The sequence below is a fragment of the Martes martes genome (genome assembly GCF_963455335.1).
Source record: "Martes martes genome assembly, chromosome: 18".
Classification (NCBI taxonomy): Eukaryota; Metazoa; Chordata; class Mammalia; order Carnivora; family Mustelidae; genus Martes; species Martes martes.
This window is the reverse complement of record NC_137906.1, coordinates 11,361,081-11,382,546: the sequence shown is the minus strand read 5'-3', so window position 1 is coordinate 11,382,546 and position 21,466 is coordinate 11,361,081. Positions and strand designations below refer to the sequence as shown.

Below are 21,466 nucleotides of genomic sequence, written 5' to 3'. Positions count from 1 at the left end.
ATATACTTTCCTCTTATACCGCCTTTGCTGTGTCCCAAAGATTTTGAACAGTTATGTTTTCATTTTCATTTGTTTCCTTGAATTTTTAAAATTCTTCTTTGATTTCCTGGTCGACCCATTCACTCTTTAGTAGGATGCTCCTTAGCCTCCATTTATTTGAGTTCTTTCCAACTTGCTGCTTGTGATTGAGTTCTAGTTTCAGAGCATTGTGGTCTGAAAATACGCAGGGAATGATCCCAAGCTTTTGGTACCAGTTGAGACCTGATTTGTGACCCAGGATGTGATCTGTTCTGGAAAATGTTCCATGTGCAGTAGAGAAGAATGTATATTCTGTTGCTCTGGGATGGAATGTTCTGAATATATGTGTGATGTCTCTCTGGTCCAGTTTGTCATTTAAAGCCTTTATTTCCTTGTTGATCTTTTGCTTAGACGATCTGTCTGTTTCAGTGAGAGGGGTGTTAAAGTCCCTTACTATTATTTTATTACTGTCGATGTGTTTCTTTGATTTTGTTATTAATTGGTTTATATGATTGGCTGCTCCCATGTTCGGGGCATAGATATTTAAAATTTTTAGATCTTCTTGTGGGACAGACCCTTTAAGTATGATATAGTGTCTTTCCTCATTTCTTAATACAGTCTTTGGCTTAGAATCTAACTTATCTGATATAAGGATTGCCACTCCAGCTTTCTTTTTAGCATGGTAAATTGTTCTCCACCCCCTCACTTTAAATCTGGAAGTGTCTTTGGGTTTAAAATGAGTTTCTTGTAGACAGCATATCAATGGGTCTTAATTTTTCTTAATCATTCTGAGACCCTGTGTCTTTTGATTGGGACCTTTAGCCCATTTACATTAATATACATTCTGTACTATTGAAAGATACGAATTTAGTGCCATTGTTTGGCCTGTAGGGTGACTGTTACTGTATATTGTCTCTGTTCCCTTCTGTTCTATGTTACTTTTAGACTCTCTCTTTGCTTAGAGGACCCCTTTCAATATTTCCCGTAGGGCTGGTTTGGTGTTTGCAAATTCATTTAGTTTTTGTTTGTCCTGGGAGCTTTTTATCTCTCCTTCTATTTTCAGTGACAGCCTAGCTGGTTAAAGTATTCTTGGCTGCATATTTTTCTCGTTTAGTGCTCTGACTATATCATGCTAGCCCTTTCTGGCCTGCCAGGTCTCTGTGGATAGGTCTGCTGTCAGTCTACTACTTCTACCATTATATGTTACAAACCTCTTGTCCTGAGCTGCTTTCAGGATTTTCTCTTTGTCACTGAGACTTGTAAGTTTTACTATTAGATGACGGGGTGTGGACCTGTTTTTATTGATTTTGAGGAGTATTATCTGTGCCTCCTGGATTTGGATGTTTGTTCCCTTCGCCGTATTAGGGAAGTTCTCTACTATAATTTGCTCCAATATACCTTCTTCTCCTCTCTTTCTTTTTCTTGTGGGATCCCAATTACTCTAATACTGTTTCGTCTTATGGTATCAGTTATCTCTTGAATTCTCCCCTTGTGGTCCAGTAGTTGTTTGTCTCTCTTTTTCTCAGCTTCTTTATTCTCCATCATTTGGTTTTCTATATCACTAATTCTGTCTTCCGCCTCATTTATCCTAGAAGTAAGAGCCTCTATTTTTTTTTTAAGACATTTTTGTTTATTTATTTGACAGAGACAGTGAGAGAGGGAACGCAAGTAGGGGATAAGGCAAAGGGAGAAGCAGGCCTCCCTCTAAGCAGGGAGTCGGACGCGAGGCTCGAGCCCAGGACCCCAGGATTATGACCCAAGCTGAAGGCAGACGCCTAACGACTGAGCCACCCAGGCACCCCAAGAGCCTCTATTTTTTATTGCACCTCATTAATAGCTTTTTTTATTTCAACTTGGTTAGATTTTAGTTCTTTTATTTCTCCAGAAAGGGATTCTCTAACATCTTCCATGCTTTTTTCGAGCCCAGCTAGCACCTTGATAATCGTCATTTTGAACTCTAGTTCTGACATATTACTAATGTCTGTATTGATTAGGTCCCTAGCAGTCGGTAGTGCCTCTTGTTCTTTTTATTGTGGTGAGTTTTTCCCACCTTGTCATTTTGTCCAGATAAGAATAGATGAATGAGACAACAAAATACTTAAAGGGTGGCAACAACCCCAGAAAAATATATGCTAACCAAATCAGAAAAGACCTAAAATTGGAGAAGAAAGGGGTACAAAATAAAGAAATTAAAAATGAAGAATATATATATATATGAATTGCGAATTGAACAGAGCCACACACTTGATTTTGGGTGTATTCTTGTCTCTTAGAAGAAAATACCTCCCAAAATTTTAAGGAAAGTCATGATGAGGGGATGGAATATGCCTAGAAGGATGAAAATTTAAAAAGATTCTTAAAAAGGAATTGATAAAAATTTAGTTGAAAAAAGGGAAAAAAAGAGGAAAGAATGTGATCAGGCTGGAGACTAAAACGAAGCCATAGGCTAGATTTAGGGAATGTTTTGATCTGTTAGAAGAAATTGTATCCCAAAATTTTAAAGATTTTTATTTATTCATGGACAGAGAGAGATCACAAGTAGGCAGAGAAGCAGGCAGGGGGGGGGGGGGGGAAGCAGGCTCTCTGCTGAGCAGAGAGCCTGATGCGGGACTTGATCCCAGGACCCTGGGATCATGACCTGAGCTGAAGGCAGAGGCTTAACCCACTGAGCCACCCAGGCATCCCGTATCCCAAAATTTTAAAGAAAAAAAAAAACCTATATGTATACAAAAAATAAGGTTAAATACAATGAAAGGATAAAATATGACCATCACAATGAAATTTGAAAAGATTTCTTCAAAAGGTATTGGTAAGGGGCGCCTGGATGGCTCAGTGGGTTGAGCCTCTGCCTTCGGCTCAGGTCATGATCTCAGGGTCGTGGGATCGAGCCCCGCATCAGGCTCTCTGCTCGGCGGGAAGCCTGCTTCCCCTCCTCTCTCTGCCTGCCTCTCTGCCTACTTGTGATCTCTGTCTGTCAAATGAATAAAATCTTAAAAAAAAAAAAAAAAAGGTATTGGTAAGATAAAATAGTTAAAAACCATTAAATAGGAAAGAGGAAAAATTTTAATAATAGAATAAGACAAAAATAAAATTAAGAAATTTTAACTTTGAAAGACTAATGGATCATGGGAAAAAAGCCATGAATTCTATGTGTTGCTTTCCCCTAGATTTGGAGTTCTGCAGTTCTTTTTTTTTTTTTTTTCTTTAAGATCTTTTATTTATTTATTTAGACAGAGATCACAAGTAGGCAGAGAGGCAGGCAGGGTGTAGGGAAGCAGTCTCCCTACTGAGCGGAGAGCCCAATGTAGGGCTCGATCCCAGGGCCCTGAGATCATGACCTGAGCTGAAGCCAGAGGCTTTAATCCACTGAGACACCCAGGCACCCACTTCTGCAATTTTTTTTTTTTTAAGATTTTATTTATTTGTTTGGCAGAGAGATCACCAGTAGGCAGAGAGGCAGGCGGAGAGAGAGGAAGGGAAGCAGGCTCCCTGCTGAGCAGAGAGCCCAATGCGGGGCTCGATCCCAGGACCCTGGGATCATGACCTGAGCCGAAGGCAGAGGCTTTAACCCACTGAGCCTCCCAGGTGCCCCCAGTTCCTCAATTCTTGATCGGTGAACGTGGTCTTGGCTGGATATCCTTGCTGATCTTCTGGGGACAGGGCCTGTTGCCGTGATTCTCAAATGTCTTTGCCCGAGACAGAATTGCACCTCCCTTGCCAGGGGCTGGGCTAAGTAATCTGCTCGGGTTCACTCTTGGTAGCTTTTGTTCCCTGAACACTTTCCATACCACTTTGGAGGACGGGAGTGAAGATGGCGGCCTCCCAATCTCCAGCCCCGTAGTTGCCAAGAGCTCGGAGCCCCACTCCTCAGTGCGTTCTCAGAGAAAAGCAGTCAATCTCTCCTGTCTCCCTGGTGTCTGGCCACACTCTTAGCTCACCTGGCCCATGAGCGAGCATTTCTATCTCGAGCATTTCTGTCCAAACGGGGTCTTTGGAGTCTCCAAACCCAGCAGATCCCTGCTATGCACTCCCGCGCTGCTCCTCCCGGAGGAAGAAGGCGGGTGTCTCCCCAGATGTACCACTTGTGGGGTCCCTGCTTGAAGAGTAGTGCCCGACTGTGCGTTGGATCACAGTTTAAGCCCAACTGAGAGCTCACTGCTCAGCTCCGTCTCTGCAGCCGGCTTCCCTGCTCTGATACCTGGCAGCTCTGCCATCCTCAGACACCCCTGGTCTTTCTGCGACCCTGAGGGTCCTGATACCACACTGTCCCCGCAAGGGCTCCACCCCCACTTAGCCTCTGGAGTGATGTCCCTCAGTGGAGCAGCCTTCTGAAAGTTCCGATTTTGTGCTCCGCTGCTCTCTCACTTGCTGGGAGCTGACCCCTCCCCCCGCGGTCTATCTCCCCATCGCTTTGGATTCACTTTTCCGCACATCCTGCCTTCTAGAAAGTGGTCGATTTTCTCTTCCTAGAATTGCAGTTCTTCTCCTCTTCTATCTATCTCCTTTTCTATCTACTTGTATGTGTTCAGAATTGTTTGATAACTATCGAGCTGATCTGGGACCTGATGATATTTCAGTCTCCTACTCCTTTGCCATCTTGCTTCCTCTCCCTCCAGGACCTTTTTCTTAACACAAGAACACTTTTATAATCCTTCTTGGTAATTGCATGAACTTGATAGCTGCATTACCTTTAGTTGCTTAAATTTCTGTCTTATTGCTTTCTGTCCTTATTTGGAAAGAGTTGATAAGGGAGAGTTATCAGTAATATAACATATCAGTAATATGTAGGTGTCATTGAGAAGTGTGTATTATGTTCTGAGGACTTGGCTAAGTGCTTTCCATGGATTAGCCCGTTTGGTGCTGGTATTACATGATGTGATAGGCACCACTCTTACCTTTATTTTAGAGGTCGCGATACAGCGGGACAGTTGTAATGGCTGGTGTATTTGAGTGGGACAGTTGATTCAGAAGATCTGTGTTTAAAAGTCTGGTTTGGGCAGTCTCTGGGTCTGTTGCGAGCTGTGTGCCCCTCTTCGGGACCTTGCTCCTGCTCTCCTGGAATGCGGGTGGGAGGAAGCGGGTTCTGAGTTCCCCAGCGGGAATTAGGGATGGCCAAACCCCATCGTTACTGACAGTTCATGTGGCAGCCGTGTCAGACCCAGGTAGGCTTACCCTGCAGTAAAGCATACGATTGGGCTGTCCGTTGCCGGACTTTCTTGTGGCGTTGGCAGTTGTGGCCAGTATCGCTTCTGTAAGCTGTAGTAGGAACAGGTGTGAACAGAGATAGCGGTGGAATTTTGGTGGAATTGGATCTGGGACGTGTCTGGAGTTCAGGAGAGAAGTCGGGGTGGCTGGTTTGGACATGCTGACGTGTAGATGGGAATTAAAGCCAGGCGGTCTGGTGAGATCACAGCAGGGTGCAGACAGCAGAGTAAGGGACCAAGAACAGAGCCCTGGGCCCTCTAACTTGAGGATGACTTGGAGAACAGGGGAGCCAGCAAAGGAGATAGAAGGAGCAGTGGGAGAGGTGAGAGGAGAACCGACATTGGTAATGTTCTGGAAGCAAAAAGGAAAAAAGTGCATCCTGCGTTTGTTGGAGTGCTCCTCAGTGCAGTTTTCCTCAGGGCGGCAGCTGCATTTGCTGGTCTGTGTCCCCAGCAGCCAGGATTGTTCCTAGCTCATAGTGCAGGATGGTATTTTCTTTTTTTGTGTATGCTAAATGAACTCATCCTGGCATATTTTTGCTATGTTTATTTTCTTTCCACAATAAGGAAGGTATACCATGTTCATAGATAACTTGACCAGTGAACTTGGTAAGCTCTTGACCTCGTCCGCCTTCACCTCATCCAGTTCCGATCTGGTGCCGTTACAGGGGCCAGTGTCATTCAGGGACGTGGCGGTGGACTTCACCCAGGAGGAGTGGCAGCAGCTGGAGCCTGAGCAGAAGACCACATACCGGGATGTGATGCTGGAGAACTACAGCCATCTCGTCTCCGTGGGTGAGGAGAGCCCGCTTTCTCGTTTGCTAAGATACATGGGATTTCCCTCAAATATTACTGACTCTAACTTGGAGTTTGACGGGACAAACGTGAGTGGTCTGTTTCGGGCAGCAGGCAGGGCATTTTGGTCTTCACCTCCCCAGTGAAAGGTTCTGATTGTGGTGCTGGTCGTGAGGCAGCGCTGTCCTCGGACGACAGAGACCCAGCAGCCCAGCAGTCAGGCTCAAGTTCTCTTTCGTTTCTGTTAACAGGCTGTCACATTATCAAACCGGAAATTATCATCAAGTTGGAGCAAGGAGAAGAGCCATGGATAGTAGAAGGAGAATTCCTACCACAGAGTTACCCAGGTGTGTTAGTGCAGGCAGTGCGGAGACTGGTAACTTGGAATTGTTTTTCCCGGGAATTGTTAACGGTCCCGAACCTGTAGACGTGACTACAGACAGTCACCTGTGTGCTCCAGCTACCCGAGTCCCTCTCCCAATGCCTTCTTCCTTCCCCCACGAGAACCTGTGTTTGCAGAACGTTGCCATGCTTGCCTCTTCCCAGAGCCCCTGCCCAGTCGCTTCCTTCTTCCCCAGCTGTGGCGTCGTGCTCGCTCCCAGGGCGTTTCCAGCCACCCTGTTACCATGGGTTCCTGCAGTTCTTAGGCCTTCATAAGCCTGTTGTCGAAAAGTGACTGATGTGACTCTTCGGTTCTTGCCACCTTCCTTTCTTCTTCCTCTTTTCTGTGAAATGGCTCAGACTGGTTTCTGACCCCGGTTTCACGTCTCCCTTTTCTGAGGTCAGATTCCAAACCCTCACCTGTGCCTGAGCGGGTGTGTTCGGTTCACCTGTGGCCTGTGTGCTGCTCGTCCTTCCCGAGAGCCGGTGCTTCTTACGTCTGGTGACAGCAGCGTCTGGGTCTCCTGCCTGCCCCAGACACTCGTGTCCATGTTGTGTCTCACTCCCTGTTCTGTCCCAGTGGTTGGCCAGCATCCTGTCCCGTCAGGCGCTCAGTGCGTGTGGTGCACGGGAGTGAGTTCCATTCCCTCCACCCTCCAGAAGATGTCCCCGACGGGTCTGCTTCCACCTGTGGTGCGTTCTGGTTCCTGAGTTCCTCCTAGGGCTGCTCCTGCCTCTGTCCTTAGGGCTGTTGTTTGCCTGTTTGTTTATGCTTTACCGTCCCTGTCCTCCTGTCCAGCCTCTCCTGGGGTAGCTGCCCCACACCCCCTTGCACCTGCAAGACGGGTTCCTCGACGTTTCCAGTCGATCTTATCACTGGGCGCCCAGGAGGAGCCTTTGGTGAGCCCCTGCTGCTTCCCGAGGGGGCACGATTTCCTCCTCTTCCCCGTGCTGCCTGGAGAATGAATGTTCTGTGCTTTCCCACAACCCTTGCTACACTCCACGGGGGTCCTTGCGCCTAAGTGTCTTCTGTTAGTGTGGTTGTCGTCCCTGTCGCTTCACCTCAGAGGGGCCTGCTCCGTTTGTCTGATGACACGTTCTTCCAGTCCTGGCTCAGTTTGCCCACCCCTCCTTGGAGTTTTTCCTTCTGGCTCTTACCGTTATCTCAGTCTGCTCCTTCTCTCAGAGTGGACTCTACCTCATGGCCACACCTTGAAAAAAGTTAGGTTTGATCAAGTAATCTGTTATTTGGTAGGATATATATTTTGTTTGTGCTTTTTTCTTTCTTTTAAGATTTTATTTATTTATTTGAGAGCGAGTGCATGAGCAGTGGGGAGGGGAAGAGGGAGAGGGAGAAGCAGGCTCCCCGCTGAGCGGAAAGCCCAATGTTGGGCTCAGTCCCAGGACCCTGAGATCATGACCTGAGCCCAAGGCAGAGGCTTAACCCACGGAGCCACCCAGGCGCCCTTGAGCTTCTTTCTTCCCCAGATCAGTGTGTAACGTGTTCTCCCTTGCCTTGGTATGTACCATGTAGTGTGCACTCGAGTATCTGAGGAGCCAGGTAGGTGACAGAACTTTCTTGTCCATCTATTGAGAAATAATTTATAAGCAGTTCTGAATACGCATGGCCTGGGTCACATCCCCATTTATATCGCAGGTGCCTGAAACATACCCATAGGATTCAGATTAAGAGCAAATCTCTGATTCCTGTTCAGGGGCTCAAAGGAAATAGGGAATAGAGTCACACTTTCTAGGAGATAGGATTTGTTTAAGAAGAGTATCGCATGGTGTAATTTAAAACTCCACATTCATGTGGACTGTCGATGGTCCAGTGCATGGCTGAACCAGTGGGCTAAAGTCATTGTGGGGGGGGGTAATTATTTTCAGCTTTCAGGGGAGATGGAGCTGATTGAAATGAGAAAGGATTTAAGAAGTTTTTGTTTTTGTTTTTGTTTTGAGAACACAGAGACTCCCTGAGAGGTGTTTTGTTTTTTTTTTAAAGATTTTATTTATTTATCTGACAGACAGGGATCACAAGTAGGCAGAGAGGCAGGCAGAGAGAGAGAGGGGAAAGCAGGCTCCCTGCTGAGCAGAGAGCCCGATGTGGGGCTCGATCCCAGGACCTGGGGGCCATGACCGGAGCTGAAGGCAGAGCCTTTAACCCACTGAGCCACCCAGGCACACCCCCCCACCGAGAAGTTTTGAGTAGGTCGGGGCTGGAGGTCAGGTGAACTGTATGAAGCAGTAAGAGCAGAGACTTGGGTTCGAACGTGAGCTGGGTGTTGTTGGCACCCCAGTGATCTCAGAAGCAGCCCCTGGTGCCCGACATGGGAATCCGTGTCTCCCAGCTTGCTGCAAAGCGGGGTGGCGCTGAGTGCCGGTCCCCTCCTCACACCCAGCCCCCCTTGGGTGTATCAGATGACACACTTTGCCCAACAAATAGCTTGGTTTTCCTGGAGCAGAAATTATTTGCAGACCAGTATAATCCCAGTTTGGAATCATACTGTGAATCCAGGTGGAAAGTATTCTTTGTCAGATGTTTCCCCCCATTTTATCTGTCTTGTCTTGGCAGCGGACTCAGGGAAGCTGTAGTTTTGGGAGGGCAGGGTCAGTATAGTTTCATTTGATGTGGATGACAGCAACTGCAGTCGTCTGGTTCATCTAAAAACTTGTAAGATAAGTAAAATTAATGAGCAGCTTGGGAAATCTGATTTTTAAGGTTTGTAAATGAAAGTGAAACCAGATGAAACTCAGGAGTGGTAAAGTCTGTTCTCAGAATTCGGGGACTGTGCTATGTAAGGAAATCGCCAGGAGACAAAATGGGAAAACTAGTTGCTGCGTTACATGTGTTTTGTGCCAGATGCTGGTCTGAGTGCTTTATGAATTTATGCCACCTACAAAGACCCTAGAACGTAAGTACCATTGTCTCCGCATCACCTGTGGGTCATCCTGAGCTTAGGGCAACATAAGGACTCCCCAGGTCACCCAGCCAGAGCGCATGCTGTATTGTCCAAATGGAAACAGAGAGTTCCGTGGTCCGACTGAGTTCAGGTTAAATCCTAACATCACAGAGGGTTTATGACATCTTATACTTCAGAAGGGCTGGCACGCTCTGGTCTGTTTTATCCTTCATGTTGGACATGAGCTCCTGGGGCTCTCCTTCCATATGACACAGAACCACAGGGAGTGAGAGCCCTGGCCTCACGGGTGCTCCTCTAAATAGAAGGAGGTTTGGGTGCAAGCAGATTTGCTGTGCAGAATCTGGACAGAATGGTTTGGAAGGATCTGGGCCGGGGAGAATGCTGCCACGAGAATCTCGGTGAAAGGTGATGGTGCCCGAGACCATCCGTCTCTCCCGCTTGCTGTGCAGTGGCGTGGTGCAAAGCACCGGTCCCCTCCCACCCACGCCTGATGCCTCCGGGGTGCCTGTCCACCCCTTCTCGCCCGGCTCTGCTCCTTGGGGCCCTTCATTCACCCCGTCTGGTGTGAGTCCTTCCGTGTCTGCCTATCCGCTGCGCATCTGTTCCTCCACCGTCCTTTGTCTTCCCATCATTTCTGTGTTTTTATATCTCACCATCTATGCCCAGTTGGAACAAAATCTTATAAAGTAGCAAAGATCAAAGGTGCTTGTGTTTTTCCCCTTTCCTCACCTCAGAGGTGTGTCTGTGTGTGTGTGTATGTGCGCATGCTTGTGTGTGTTTATTTCAAACCATAACTGTAGGGGAAAGAAGTACACTGGTAATTTTTTTCATCCGTCCATGCAGCTAGCATCTACGCTAAAATGAAACGCTTGCATGTAAGCCACCTTCCGTATCTTACATGGGAAGAGATATAAAATTTTGTTCATTTTGCCCTTTTTTTAGGAGAAGTCTGGGAAGCTGACGTTCTGGGAGAGCGTGTCCAGGAAAATGAAGACAAACATTCAAGGCAAGCCGTCTCCAACAACAACAAAACCCTGATTGAAGAGAGAGGTAATGTTCTTGGTAAGACTTTTAATGTGGAAACAAATCCCATTCCTTCAAGAAAAATGTCCTATAAATGTGACTCGTGTGAAAAGAGTTTGAAATCTATTTCAGAATATATTAGTAGTGATGGCAGCTATGCAAGAATGAAGCCTGATGAATGTAGTGCGTGTGGGAAACCACTTCCCCAGATTAAACTTGAGAAAACTCATCCAGGAGATGAATCTTACGAATTTAATCAAAATGGGGACACTTATAGTCTAAATGAAGAAAGTATTTATCATAACATTAATATTTTGGAGAAACCCTTTGAATATATTGAATGCCAGAAAGCCTTTCAGAAGGATACAGTTTTTGTTGGTCACATGGAGGAGAAGCCCTATAAGTGGAATGAATCTGAAATAGCCTTTCTGCAAATGTCCAACCTCCGCGTACACGAGAGGTCTCACATGGAGCTGAAGCCCTATGAATGCAGCGCTTGCGGGAAATCCTTCTGTAAGAAGTCAAAGTTCATCATCCATCAGAGGACTCACACAGGAGAGAAACCTTATGAATGTAATCAGTGTGGGAAATCCTTCTGCCAGAAGGGGACCCTCACTGTCCATCAGCGCACACACACCGGGGAGAAGCCCTACGAATGTAACGAATGTGGGAAAACCTTCTACCAGAAGTTACACCTCATTCAACATCAGAGAACTCACTCAGGAGAGAAGCCCTATGAATGTAGTTACTGTGGAAAATCCTTCTGCCAGAAGACACACCTCACACAACACCAGAGAACACATTCAGGAGAGAGACCCTATGTTTGTCATGACTGTGGAAAAACTTTCTCCCAGAAGTCTGCACTTAACGACCATCAGAAAATCCACACGGGCGTGAAACTCTACAAGTGTAATGAGTGTGGGAAGTGCTTCTGCCGCAAGTCTACGCTCACCACGCATCAGAGGACCCACACTGGAGAGAAGCCCTATGAATGTAACGAGTGCGGGAAATTCTTTTCGCGGTTGTCCTATCTCACTGTACACTACAGGACTCATTCAGGAGAGAAGCCCTATGAATGTAACGAGTGTGGGAAAACTTTCTACCTGAACTCGGCCCTCATGAGACATCAGCGAGTGCACACCGGAGAGAAACCGTACGAATGTACCGAGTGTGGAAAACTCTTCTCTCAGCTGTCGTACCTCACTATACACCACAGAACCCATTCAGGAGTGAAACCCTACGAATGTAACGAGTGCGGGAAGACCTTTTACCAGAACTCAGCCCTTTGCCGACATCGGAGGATACATAAAGGAGAGAAGCCCTACGAGTGTTACATATGTGGAAAGTTTTTCTCTCAGATGTCATACCTCACCATACACCATCGAATTCATTCAGGAGAGAAGCCCTATGAATGTAATGAGTGTGGGAAAACCTTCTGCCAGAATTCAGCCCTTAATAGACATCAGAGGACACACACAGGAGAGAAAGCCTACGAATGTTATGAGTGTGGGAAGTTCTTCTCTCAGATGTCCTATCTCACCATCCACCACCGGATCCATTCGGGAGAGAAGCCCTTTGAATGTAATGAATGTGGAAAAGCCTTCTCTCGGATGTCCTACCTCACTGTACACTACAGGACTCATTCCGGAGAGAAGCCCTACGAATGTAATGAGTGTGGGAAGAAATTCTACCACAAATCAGCCTTCAATAGCCATCAGAGGATTCACAGGAGAGGGAATGTGAATGTACTGGACGTGGGGAGGCTTCTCTGAAGTCGAAGAACCTTTCAGTGTGGTGAGTGGGAGATGCCTGCTGACGTACGTCAGAGCTCACACGGGTGTTGTGCTCAATCAAGGCTTTGTGTTAGTCAGACTCGAGGCCTGAAAGTTCACAGGGTAGGAACCACAACTGTAACAAGACCACAGCACTTGTCGGATTCCAGACTCTACAGGGGTCAACATTCGTAAGCATTCAGAACGTGTATGCATTTCACCGTGGACTCAAACTGTTTTACACATCAGGGAATTCATACCAAGGGAAAAAATCTCTCTGTTTTAAAGAAGGCGGGAAACCTACTCCTTTGGAAATTATCTGTATTAAATGTAACGTTTCTGATGTAGTATCAAGCTTCTTGAAAACAAAAATACAGACGATAAAGATACTTGTGTAAATAGAAGCTGTGAAAGCAGTGACAGTGATCCAGACCACAGGTAGCAACCTCACACTCACACGGGAGCAGCTCCTGGGCATGTAGGCCTTAGGTTTCTGAGGGGTTTTCAGTCTGTGTGCTTGCTTTTTAGGGTGCTGCATTACAGGAAGTGTATGTTCAGTTTGAATCATGTTTGGAAAGCCACTCTATCCTTATTAGAATAATTTGGAAGACGCAGTAAGATTATCCATTTTAAGCTCCACCATGTTCGTATCCCAATCCCCTGAAACGGTCACCATGCTGACATCTGATAGTCTCAAGTACACTGCTTCTCGTACTCTTGCCTGGCGTTTTTAAGTGTCTTTGATCGCTGTTAATGAACAGTCTTCTGTAAAGAAGCCAGTGTTTTTGTAATATGTTCAGCTGTATCTGAGTCAGCAAGAGTTAGAAATTCACACATACAATAGAGAAGTGATAGATAACTTTAAGTTGTTAATGCCAGACAATTCCAGTAGTACGAAGCACGTGTAGTACTCATTGTACTCTATAGTTATATTTGCTCAAAATATTTAAGTACTTAAGATATTTCCATTTGTATCAGTTTTTTCCATCTGTTTTATTTGGATGCTTACGTAAGTGTGGAGAACATACATACTATGTAACTTAAGAATTTTCTGTATTTTTATTTGATAGGATAGTATTTTTAAATATTGTGCTCTATTCCTTCTGAATGAACTCTTCCTATGGGTTTGTGGCAGACGATGCTGAGTGACCCTGGTCACTCGTTACTGTTCAGTAGCGGAATTTGGGGCTCCATTTCTCCTCGTGGAATGGGGGGAAATCCTGACTAGTTTCAACAAATAATGATAATCCCTTTCTCATTGCCAGCAATTGGTTTAGAATGGTCATAGGACCCAGCTCTGTGCAGATAAACAAAGGCGATATCTGACAGGTTATTTCCAGAAAAGGTTCCCTCAAAGATTCCAGGAAAGAATCGTGCAGGGTGAAGCGTCTGTTGTGGACCGTCGCCTTTGCTGCATGTGATGCCTGGCTGTGTCCTTCAGCACTGAATTAGAGTCTGAGCATGGCAGAGCGGAAGGACGGGGAGATCCTGGGACCTGGACGATGGCAGAGCCCTGACCCGCCCAGCTGCACGGCTCCTTGGCCTCTGGACTGCTGCTTCTGTCGTAGATGAAATTTACTTTGGAGCCAGTTGGTTTAGGCTGCTGTGTTAGGGACAGCTGAAGATACAGAGCTATACCTTTGTAGGAATTACGCAGTTGAGGAGGACTTGAGGTAAATCGCCGATTTAGAAGTACTGATAGGGGTTGGTCTTATTTTCTGTAAATTTTGATGTAAATAGTTTGAGCACTACAAACCAACTTCAAACAATTAAATGTGTATGTTTCCTCAGATGGTTACATCATTGACAGAAGAACCCTTAGAGCCCAATAATGATGTCAGATACGCCTTTCTTTTTACAATGCATGACATTAAATCTTGTTTAGGTTGATTTATGTTATTCACGGATCATCACTCCGCTGCTGGTTCACAATATGTGGTGTGGAGGTAAGGACCTTTGCTTTCCAGTGGTCAGCCCGATAGCCTGTGTGTGAATGCCAGCCCTGCGCATGGAGGTGAAATGCCGTATTTTTCACGTATTGGATCATTCGTGACACCGGTTTTTGTTGCTCCGCACTCTCCCTCCATATTCTTTAGCAGACTGTGCGTTTGCTACATAACCGGGATGAAAAGGCTGGTAGATCGTATACATTGGTGTAGGAAAATATATTCATGGTTTATTTGTTGAAATGAAATCTACAAAGATTTCCCAGTTTGTCCTCATAGCTTAAATACACAGTATGCATTTTAAGTAAAATATTTAAAAAGTGGACGTGGTGTAACACATTCTTTCTCTCTCACGGAGCCATGCATGCAAGGGCCTGGTGGACAGAGCTGGTCCCCAGCTGCATCCCTGACGACGTAGTAACGGGCTTTATTCATCACGGCAAAGCTGTCGGTGTTTTCATGTCACATCTCTGTGTGGGCTCAGTGGCTGCTGCTGCTTTAATGACCGTTTTTCTTCTTCCCTAGAGGCACTTAAAATAATGGTTTGTCTTAAATTTCTAACTGTTCCTTGCAAGCATATAAGATACCCAGGCCTGAGTCTATGAGGCAGAGCACTAGAGGGACATCTGTGTCCGTCCCGCAGCGAGGACCAAACGTGGAATGGGGCAGAGCGGGAGTGCGTGTGCATCACACAGTGACCTCATGAACTCTGAGAGGCGTTTTCCAGGGCTGAGGGGAAGGAATACCCTTCTTGGCCAGTGGACACGTGAGATTCCCCCAGTTTTTTCTATTGAGTCAGTGAAGCAGCTTCAGATAGGTCAAACCAAAGACTGCTGTTAGCACCAGGACCCTATCCTCTCAGAGACCCCAGAGCCACTCTTCTGTGGCCGTGTGCCACCAGCCCCCACCCCCACCCCCACGACTACAGCCCAGAGAACAGCCCACTTTGTAGAGTGCCTGCAGATAGAACAAGCAAAGTCCTTTTCCTTCTCGTCACAGAGATAACTACATCACAGATAAATCGCTTTTCCCTTCCCTGAACTTAAAGCCTAGGATTCTTGTCAAACTGATGACCTAGCCTGGGCTTCTGACTCGAGCCCAACTGACAGAGCCCAACCCTGGGACTGCCATAGAAGAGCAGCTTGTGGGGCCAGGGGGCTGCAGTGGGGGGGGCTCCTGGGGGAGGTGTGAGCAGCCAGAGACTCCGGAGAGGCAGGTGCTGGGGAACCTGGGGCTTGGAATCTCCTCCACTCTCCTGCCCTGCACGGTCGTGTCCCCAGCACCTTCTGGCCCAGCACGGTGCCTTCGTGCAACAGCAGGTGCAGGCTCCATCCATCTGTGGGGGGCGGGGGGCGGGGGGCGCACAGCACACACCTGCCCGGAGCAGCCTCTTCTCATGCCACAGCCAAGTCCTTACAGTAAGTAGACACGGGTTTCTGGATGGAGGAGGACCCTTCAGTGATGAATTAACATGCGGGGAGGAGAGGATCCATCAGGAAGGGGGTTCCTCCTAGTCAGGGGTGGGCTTTCTCTTCTACCTGGGTCTACTGAAGCCATCCTGAGGAGCAGGAACTAGGGATTAGACCTTCCCCTGCTACCCGTACGTACTGTCCTTGATTTGCGAATCCACGTGAAAATTAATGCTGGGAAAGACAAACACAGAAGGAGTTACTGAGAGCACACCAGACGTCTCCACAACTGGCAACCTTAATGGGATGTAGAAATCCAGATTTCAGAATCGTCTTACAAGACATCCTTACAGAAAGGTATACTGGTTATATGAAGCAGGAAGAGTTACTCCAAAAGAGGTAGGGGACAGGGCGGGAACACAGCCATAAAACCAGTGGGCCGTGTGATGAGAGGAATGGTTGGCTGGGATGCCAGACCAATAAAAAAGAGAAGACGTGTGTGAAAAACGAAACACTGAGACCAGAACACCACAGACATCCTACCCATATCCTGGGGTTCTTAAGGTTAGGATGGGAAGAAAATTATGAATTAAAAACTTTTCCAGATTAAAAAAGGATGAAGTTAAAAGGGGCTTTTGTGATTCCAAGTGGAAAGGTACAGAAAAATCTGCTGTCTATAAAGCAAAATTATTTAACTTAAAGACCAATAATTAGAACACGTGAGGCTGTCCAGCAAAGTAGCAAGAAAGGGCAGTGCTTAGAATCCTCTGTCACCAAAAATATGCATGTTTGTAAACCAGTGAAGTACCCCTTACACTGACGACAGCAGCATGTACCGTCAGTGTGGAAATGGGTAAACTGACCTGGAGATACCTTTTAAAATTCATGTGTGTGCCTTGTGGAGCGGTACTGCCGATGTGCTTTTGTGTCCCAGAGACATTGTGTACGCACGTGGACGTGTGCACAGAGCAGTTCTGTCAGCACGACGTGTGGGACCGTCTAGGTCCAGGAAGAGGCGAGCGAAACGCAGATGAAGCAGCGGGGTGCTTGCTGTCCAGCAGGGCGGCGTGGAGCCTGTGTCCGCACGTAGCTCGTCTGATAAAGCATAAGGAAGAACTTCCAAAAATGGAATGAGATTTCATGAAACTAAATCCTTGTATCCATTACCAAGAACCCCCCCACACACACCCCTACACAGGCTCCAGGGGAACGGGCTCGCGGTCGTACACGCGTGAACGGCTGTCGATGGGAAGCACATGGAATCGGGGTTTGGAATGAAGAGAAGAACCGGGTCAAGAACGGTTTCCAGGCAGAAACCGGTACTGAAAATGTTTTGAACTGAGTGGTATGATCCACATGGTTCCCCAGGACTCCAGAAAAATTACACAAAAATTAAAGGGCAGAGAAATAAACATCCTCGCTGTTTTATGCTGTTCAGTTTTAGCTGGAGTTTTGGAGCCCAGGTACCTAAATGACGTCTCTATCCTTTTTGGCAGCTTTATCCCAAGCCAACTTCCTGTAAATGGTTGTAGCTGCTCCATTAGTTGGTCATTCTGTACTTTTAAAAAAATTATTTTTTAAAGAATGCTCAGACCCCAGCATGGGACTTGAGCTCACAACCCTGAGATCAAGAGGCACGTGCTTTACTGACTGAGCCAGCCAGGCACTCTGGTCACTGTGCTTTGAACCGTCCATCCTGGGACAGGGATTCACCCCCACCCCGGGGAGGACACGCGTGGCCCCACAGAACTCACCGAGTGAGCCAGCCTGCACTGCTCTGGGCACCGGTGCCCCCTTCCATCCAGTGCCAGCCGGCACCCCACGGCGTTTCTGACGTCCAAGCTTCGGCTAGCTGAGGTTAGGTCCATGGGGCATGAGTAGGGTGATGTGTCATCCTCTGAGTCACATTCTAAAAGAGGACTGTCTCCTTCACTGCCTCTTTCTCCCTCCTTCGGCTGTGAAAGAACCGTGGTGCCGAGCCAGCTTCTACCCTGAGAACAAGGACAACACTTGAGGGCTGGGCTTGGCCAATGGGCCCTGGGAGGGGCCAGCTGGGAGCACTTCAGGCTTTGTGGGCACAGCCTCTGCCACCGCTCAGCCCTGCCTCTAGTGTGAAAGCACCTGTCCCAATAAACCTGACATGGGACACAAATTTCAGTCTCATTGAATTTCATATGCTATAAAATATTTTTTTTAAATATTTTACTTATTTGACAGAGATCACAAGTAGGCAGAAAGGCAGGCAGAGAGAGAGAAGGGTGGGGGGGAAGCGGGCTCCCTGCTGAGCAGAGAGCCCGACGCAGGACTCGATCCCAGGACCCCGAGATCACGACCTGAGCCAAAGGCAGAGACCTAACCCACTGAGCCACCCAGGCGCCCGCTATAAAATATAAAATATTCTTGATCTTTTTAAAAAAACTACTTGCAAATGTGAGCCCATTTGTGGCTTATACGCCGTATGAAAGAGGCAGGTGCCAAATGTGGCCCACGATTGTCCCTTGCTGACTCCTTTCTAGGGGACAGAGAAGCAACTGGATAAAGGGGACCCTTTCCCTCTGGAGAACCACCTGGAAGGGGCTACCCTACCTCCCGGGGATTACCTGTTAGACTGGAATTGTACATGAGATAGCAATCTTCTATCCTGGCAGCCGGTCAGACGCTGATACAGAATTAGCCAGCAAAAAGTGAACTGCCATCATTTATTCTAAACTGCAGTGACTGTGTCCCTTTCAAACCTCATGCTCATGCTACAAGCCGACAGTACGTCGTGGGAAGAGAGAGGGCAGCCCACTCGAAACTTCTGTAACGTAACCAGAGATCTAGCAGAATCCACAGCAATCCTAACAAAAAATACTAGCACAGTTTACAAATTTTAAGTTCCTAAAAAAGTATGTAGTATTTTTATCTTTAGGAAAGTATGTGCTCAGATCTTGATTTCTAAATATTCTTCTCCACCAGATGGCACCAGGGCTGCTCAGGGGCGCTCACAGCACAAAACACTGGTCAGTGGGATGCGCTCAAGAACTGACAGGAGGTGTGGCAGAGGCAGGAAACGGAGGGTTCCGGGTTCCACCCCCCACCCCCACCCCGCCGCTGGTAGAAACAACTAATGAGCAGGTGACCTCAGCAGGACTCGGGACTGTAGTCCAAAACAGGGGAGGCGTGGTGAGGGAGGCACACCGTGCAGCCGCAGAGCTCCGGACTTTCACCTGACACCCCACACCCCACACACCTCAGATCAGCTGCCACGTGGTGACGGCCTGCGGTGCAGGCAAGTCCCTGGGCCGGGGCCGAGTGACAGACCTGCTCAGCTGCAGAGTGGGTGTCCCAGCTGGACCGCTTTCTGGAGGTGGGCTGTGCGGCTTCCCCTTGTCTCCTGGACTCCTGTCAGTCACACGTCTGTGCGGCTTCCCAGACAGCTTGTGCCACAAGCATGCAAAGACCCAGGTCCCGGCTGTAAGCCAGCAGGGGCCAGGAATGGCTGTCACGGTGAGCGGCAGACTGACACACCTGGGAAGGAGGAGGTTGAAAAGGAGAGCTGTGTGAGCATAAGCTTCTAGAAGCTTCCATGCGTGCCAGGAAATCACCTGTGCCTAGGGTGGGACACAGGCTTAGAGACATCTGTACACGCTCACCTCCAATGGGCCTCCAGGCTCCACAGAAACGATGTGAAGGCTCGGGCAGGACAGGAACCAGCTTGGCTAAGCGCTGAAGGTCTGCAGAGACTGGGGGAGTTATTTTTCCTCTTTTTCTGCCCCCACCCTTAAACCCCTTTTCAGCTCCTGATGTTTAAGGAGAATCTGGCAAAACACACCTAATCGCTGAGCTAATGGAACAGCACATCCAGTGGCTGCACGTGACAAAGATGACACACCTACTGAAACAGAAAACACCATTTAGAAAGCACATTTAAGAGCCCACCAAATCCCAAAAACCCTGGCGGGGGTGGGGGAGAATCTGATTTCCAGAGTTGCCACATTAAAATATTTAAAATGTCCAGTTTTCTGGGCACCTGGGTGGCTCAGTGGGTTAAGCCTCTGCCTTCAGCTCAGGTCATGGTCTCAGGGTCCTGGGATCAAGTCCTGCATCGGGCTCCCTGCTCAGTGGGGAGCCTGCTTCTCTCTCTCCCTCTGCTGCTCCTCCTGCTTGTGTGTGTGTTCTGTCAAATAATTAAAAAATCTTTTTAAAATGTCCGGTTTTCAGTGAATAATGACAAAACATGCAAAGAAGCAAAGTATGGCCCACTCCCAGGAAAGAGAACATCTGTCTCCATGAGTCCCTCACCTCCAGTCACTGGGGATTGGTCCCGGCCAGCTGGATCAAGAGTGCGCCACACTTGGTGGGCAGTTGAGACTAAGCACACAATCAGAATCCCAAAGGCTTTGGAGAGGAAACTGTTAAGTCCACACCTGAGACTGTCCCTAAGAACTAATGCGGGAAAAGCCAAGAAAGATTGGAAAAAGAATGAAGACAGACGTGCTTTGCAACATGTGCAAAAACATTACGAAGAACAATGAAGGAGCACCTAGGGGCTCAGTCAGTCCTTGGAACGAGTCCCTCATTAGACTCACTGCTCAACGGGAGCCTGCTTCTCCCTCTCCCTCTGCTGCTCCCCCTGCTCGTGAGCTCTCTCTCAAATACATAAAATCTTGAAAAAAAAAAAAGACCAATAAAAACATGATCTTGTTCAGCACAATTATAAAATAGGTCAGTAAAACAGAAAACAAACCCAGAATCAGAGTACTTACAAGCCATGAGTCCGGACTGACTGCAAACAGGAGAAAACTCGGGTAACCAAGCTGCCGGCAGCTCTGCCATCCAAACCAGCCAACCACTGCTCTGTGATGTCCACCAGAAGCCCTGGCTGGAACTCCCCCGACTCTCACTGGCCTCTAGATTAAGGGTCCCTCCCAGGAACAACTGAACTGGGCCCCAAGGGTGGTGTGAGTGGCCTGCCAGGGAATGTGCCAGCCCTGGAGGGATCAGCTTCCCTTTCTGGAAGAATGTGGGGAAGAGGCTGAGCAAACAAAAATCGAAGCCACTGCAAATGATAATTTAATCCATGATAAAGACAGTATTTTAAGTCAAGGACAGAAAGATTAATTCAGCGGTGTAAAGACAACAACTCCTGAAAAAGACAAAAATCAAACGCATCAAACCACGTCTTGTCAAGGAAAAAAGTGGGAAAGATCAATAAATGACTCAATTTTTTAATGGTCATTTCACATAAAGAATACTTAATATGTAACTGGGTTGCAAAAAGACATATCCTGTGCTATTTCTTTCCAACAAGAAATAGCATTATTTTATCAAGGCATGGAACTGTACAGGGGAGAAAGCAGTCACTGAATCATTTTCTTGAATGAAATCATTCTTGCTCCCAAGTTCCTATATCTACCACTTCTGGATTATAGAATTTTATATATATATATATATAATACATATATAGTATATATATATAAAATATACATATATACATAGACACACACTCTATATTATCTCTTTCTGTCTCTCTCTCTGCAGAGAGGTGATACCTTATAGCTCCCAGTAACAGAAAAATCTCAACTCCAACAGGCGTAAACTCTAAGGGAGATTGAAGACCCCAGTCTTCCCGGTACGGAGCAGCTTTGGAGCTGGTTAATTCACCACTCCCTGCACTCCCTGCCCTTGGGACCAGCTTCCCTCAGATCACCATCCTGACAACCAGTCCTGAGTCACAAGATGCCATCAACAGGCATCCTTATGGACAGTGCCATTCTGGCCCCAATTCTTTATCGATGACAAAACCTTCCCCCAGATCACCCAGAATACTTCGCTGTCTGGTCATGCTGCCAGCCTGCTTCGAGGGGAGCAGAGACCCGGGCACAGTCTCTGGAGCCTGCTTTTCCTCCCGTGGAGACTCCAGCCGCCGAGCCTCGGCAGGCGCCCTGCGAATCCCCCCAGGAGTGGGAAAGAGAAGGGTGTTTTCTACACACGGCGCTGTCTGCAGCGGGACAA

General features: G+C 47.4%; 1 protein-coding gene across 1 annotated transcript in view; it reads left to right on the top strand.

The window, feature by feature from the left end:
• The window catches only part of ZNF12 (zinc finger protein 12), a 34,510-nt gene extending 20,125 nt beyond the window's left edge, over nt 1-14,385 (top strand). Inside the window, exons 3-5 of the mRNA XM_080830132.1 lie at nt 5,891-6,017; nt 6,269-6,364; nt 10,262-14,385. Coding sequence (XP_080686258.1) covers nt 5,891-6,017; nt 6,269-6,364; nt 10,262-12,114 — 2,076 coding nt within the window. The 3' untranslated portion in view covers nt 12,115-14,385. The remainder of the gene's footprint in view (nt 1-5,890; nt 6,018-6,268; nt 6,365-10,261) is intronic.
• The last annotated feature ends 7,081 nt before the right edge of the window (nt 14,386-21,466 follow it).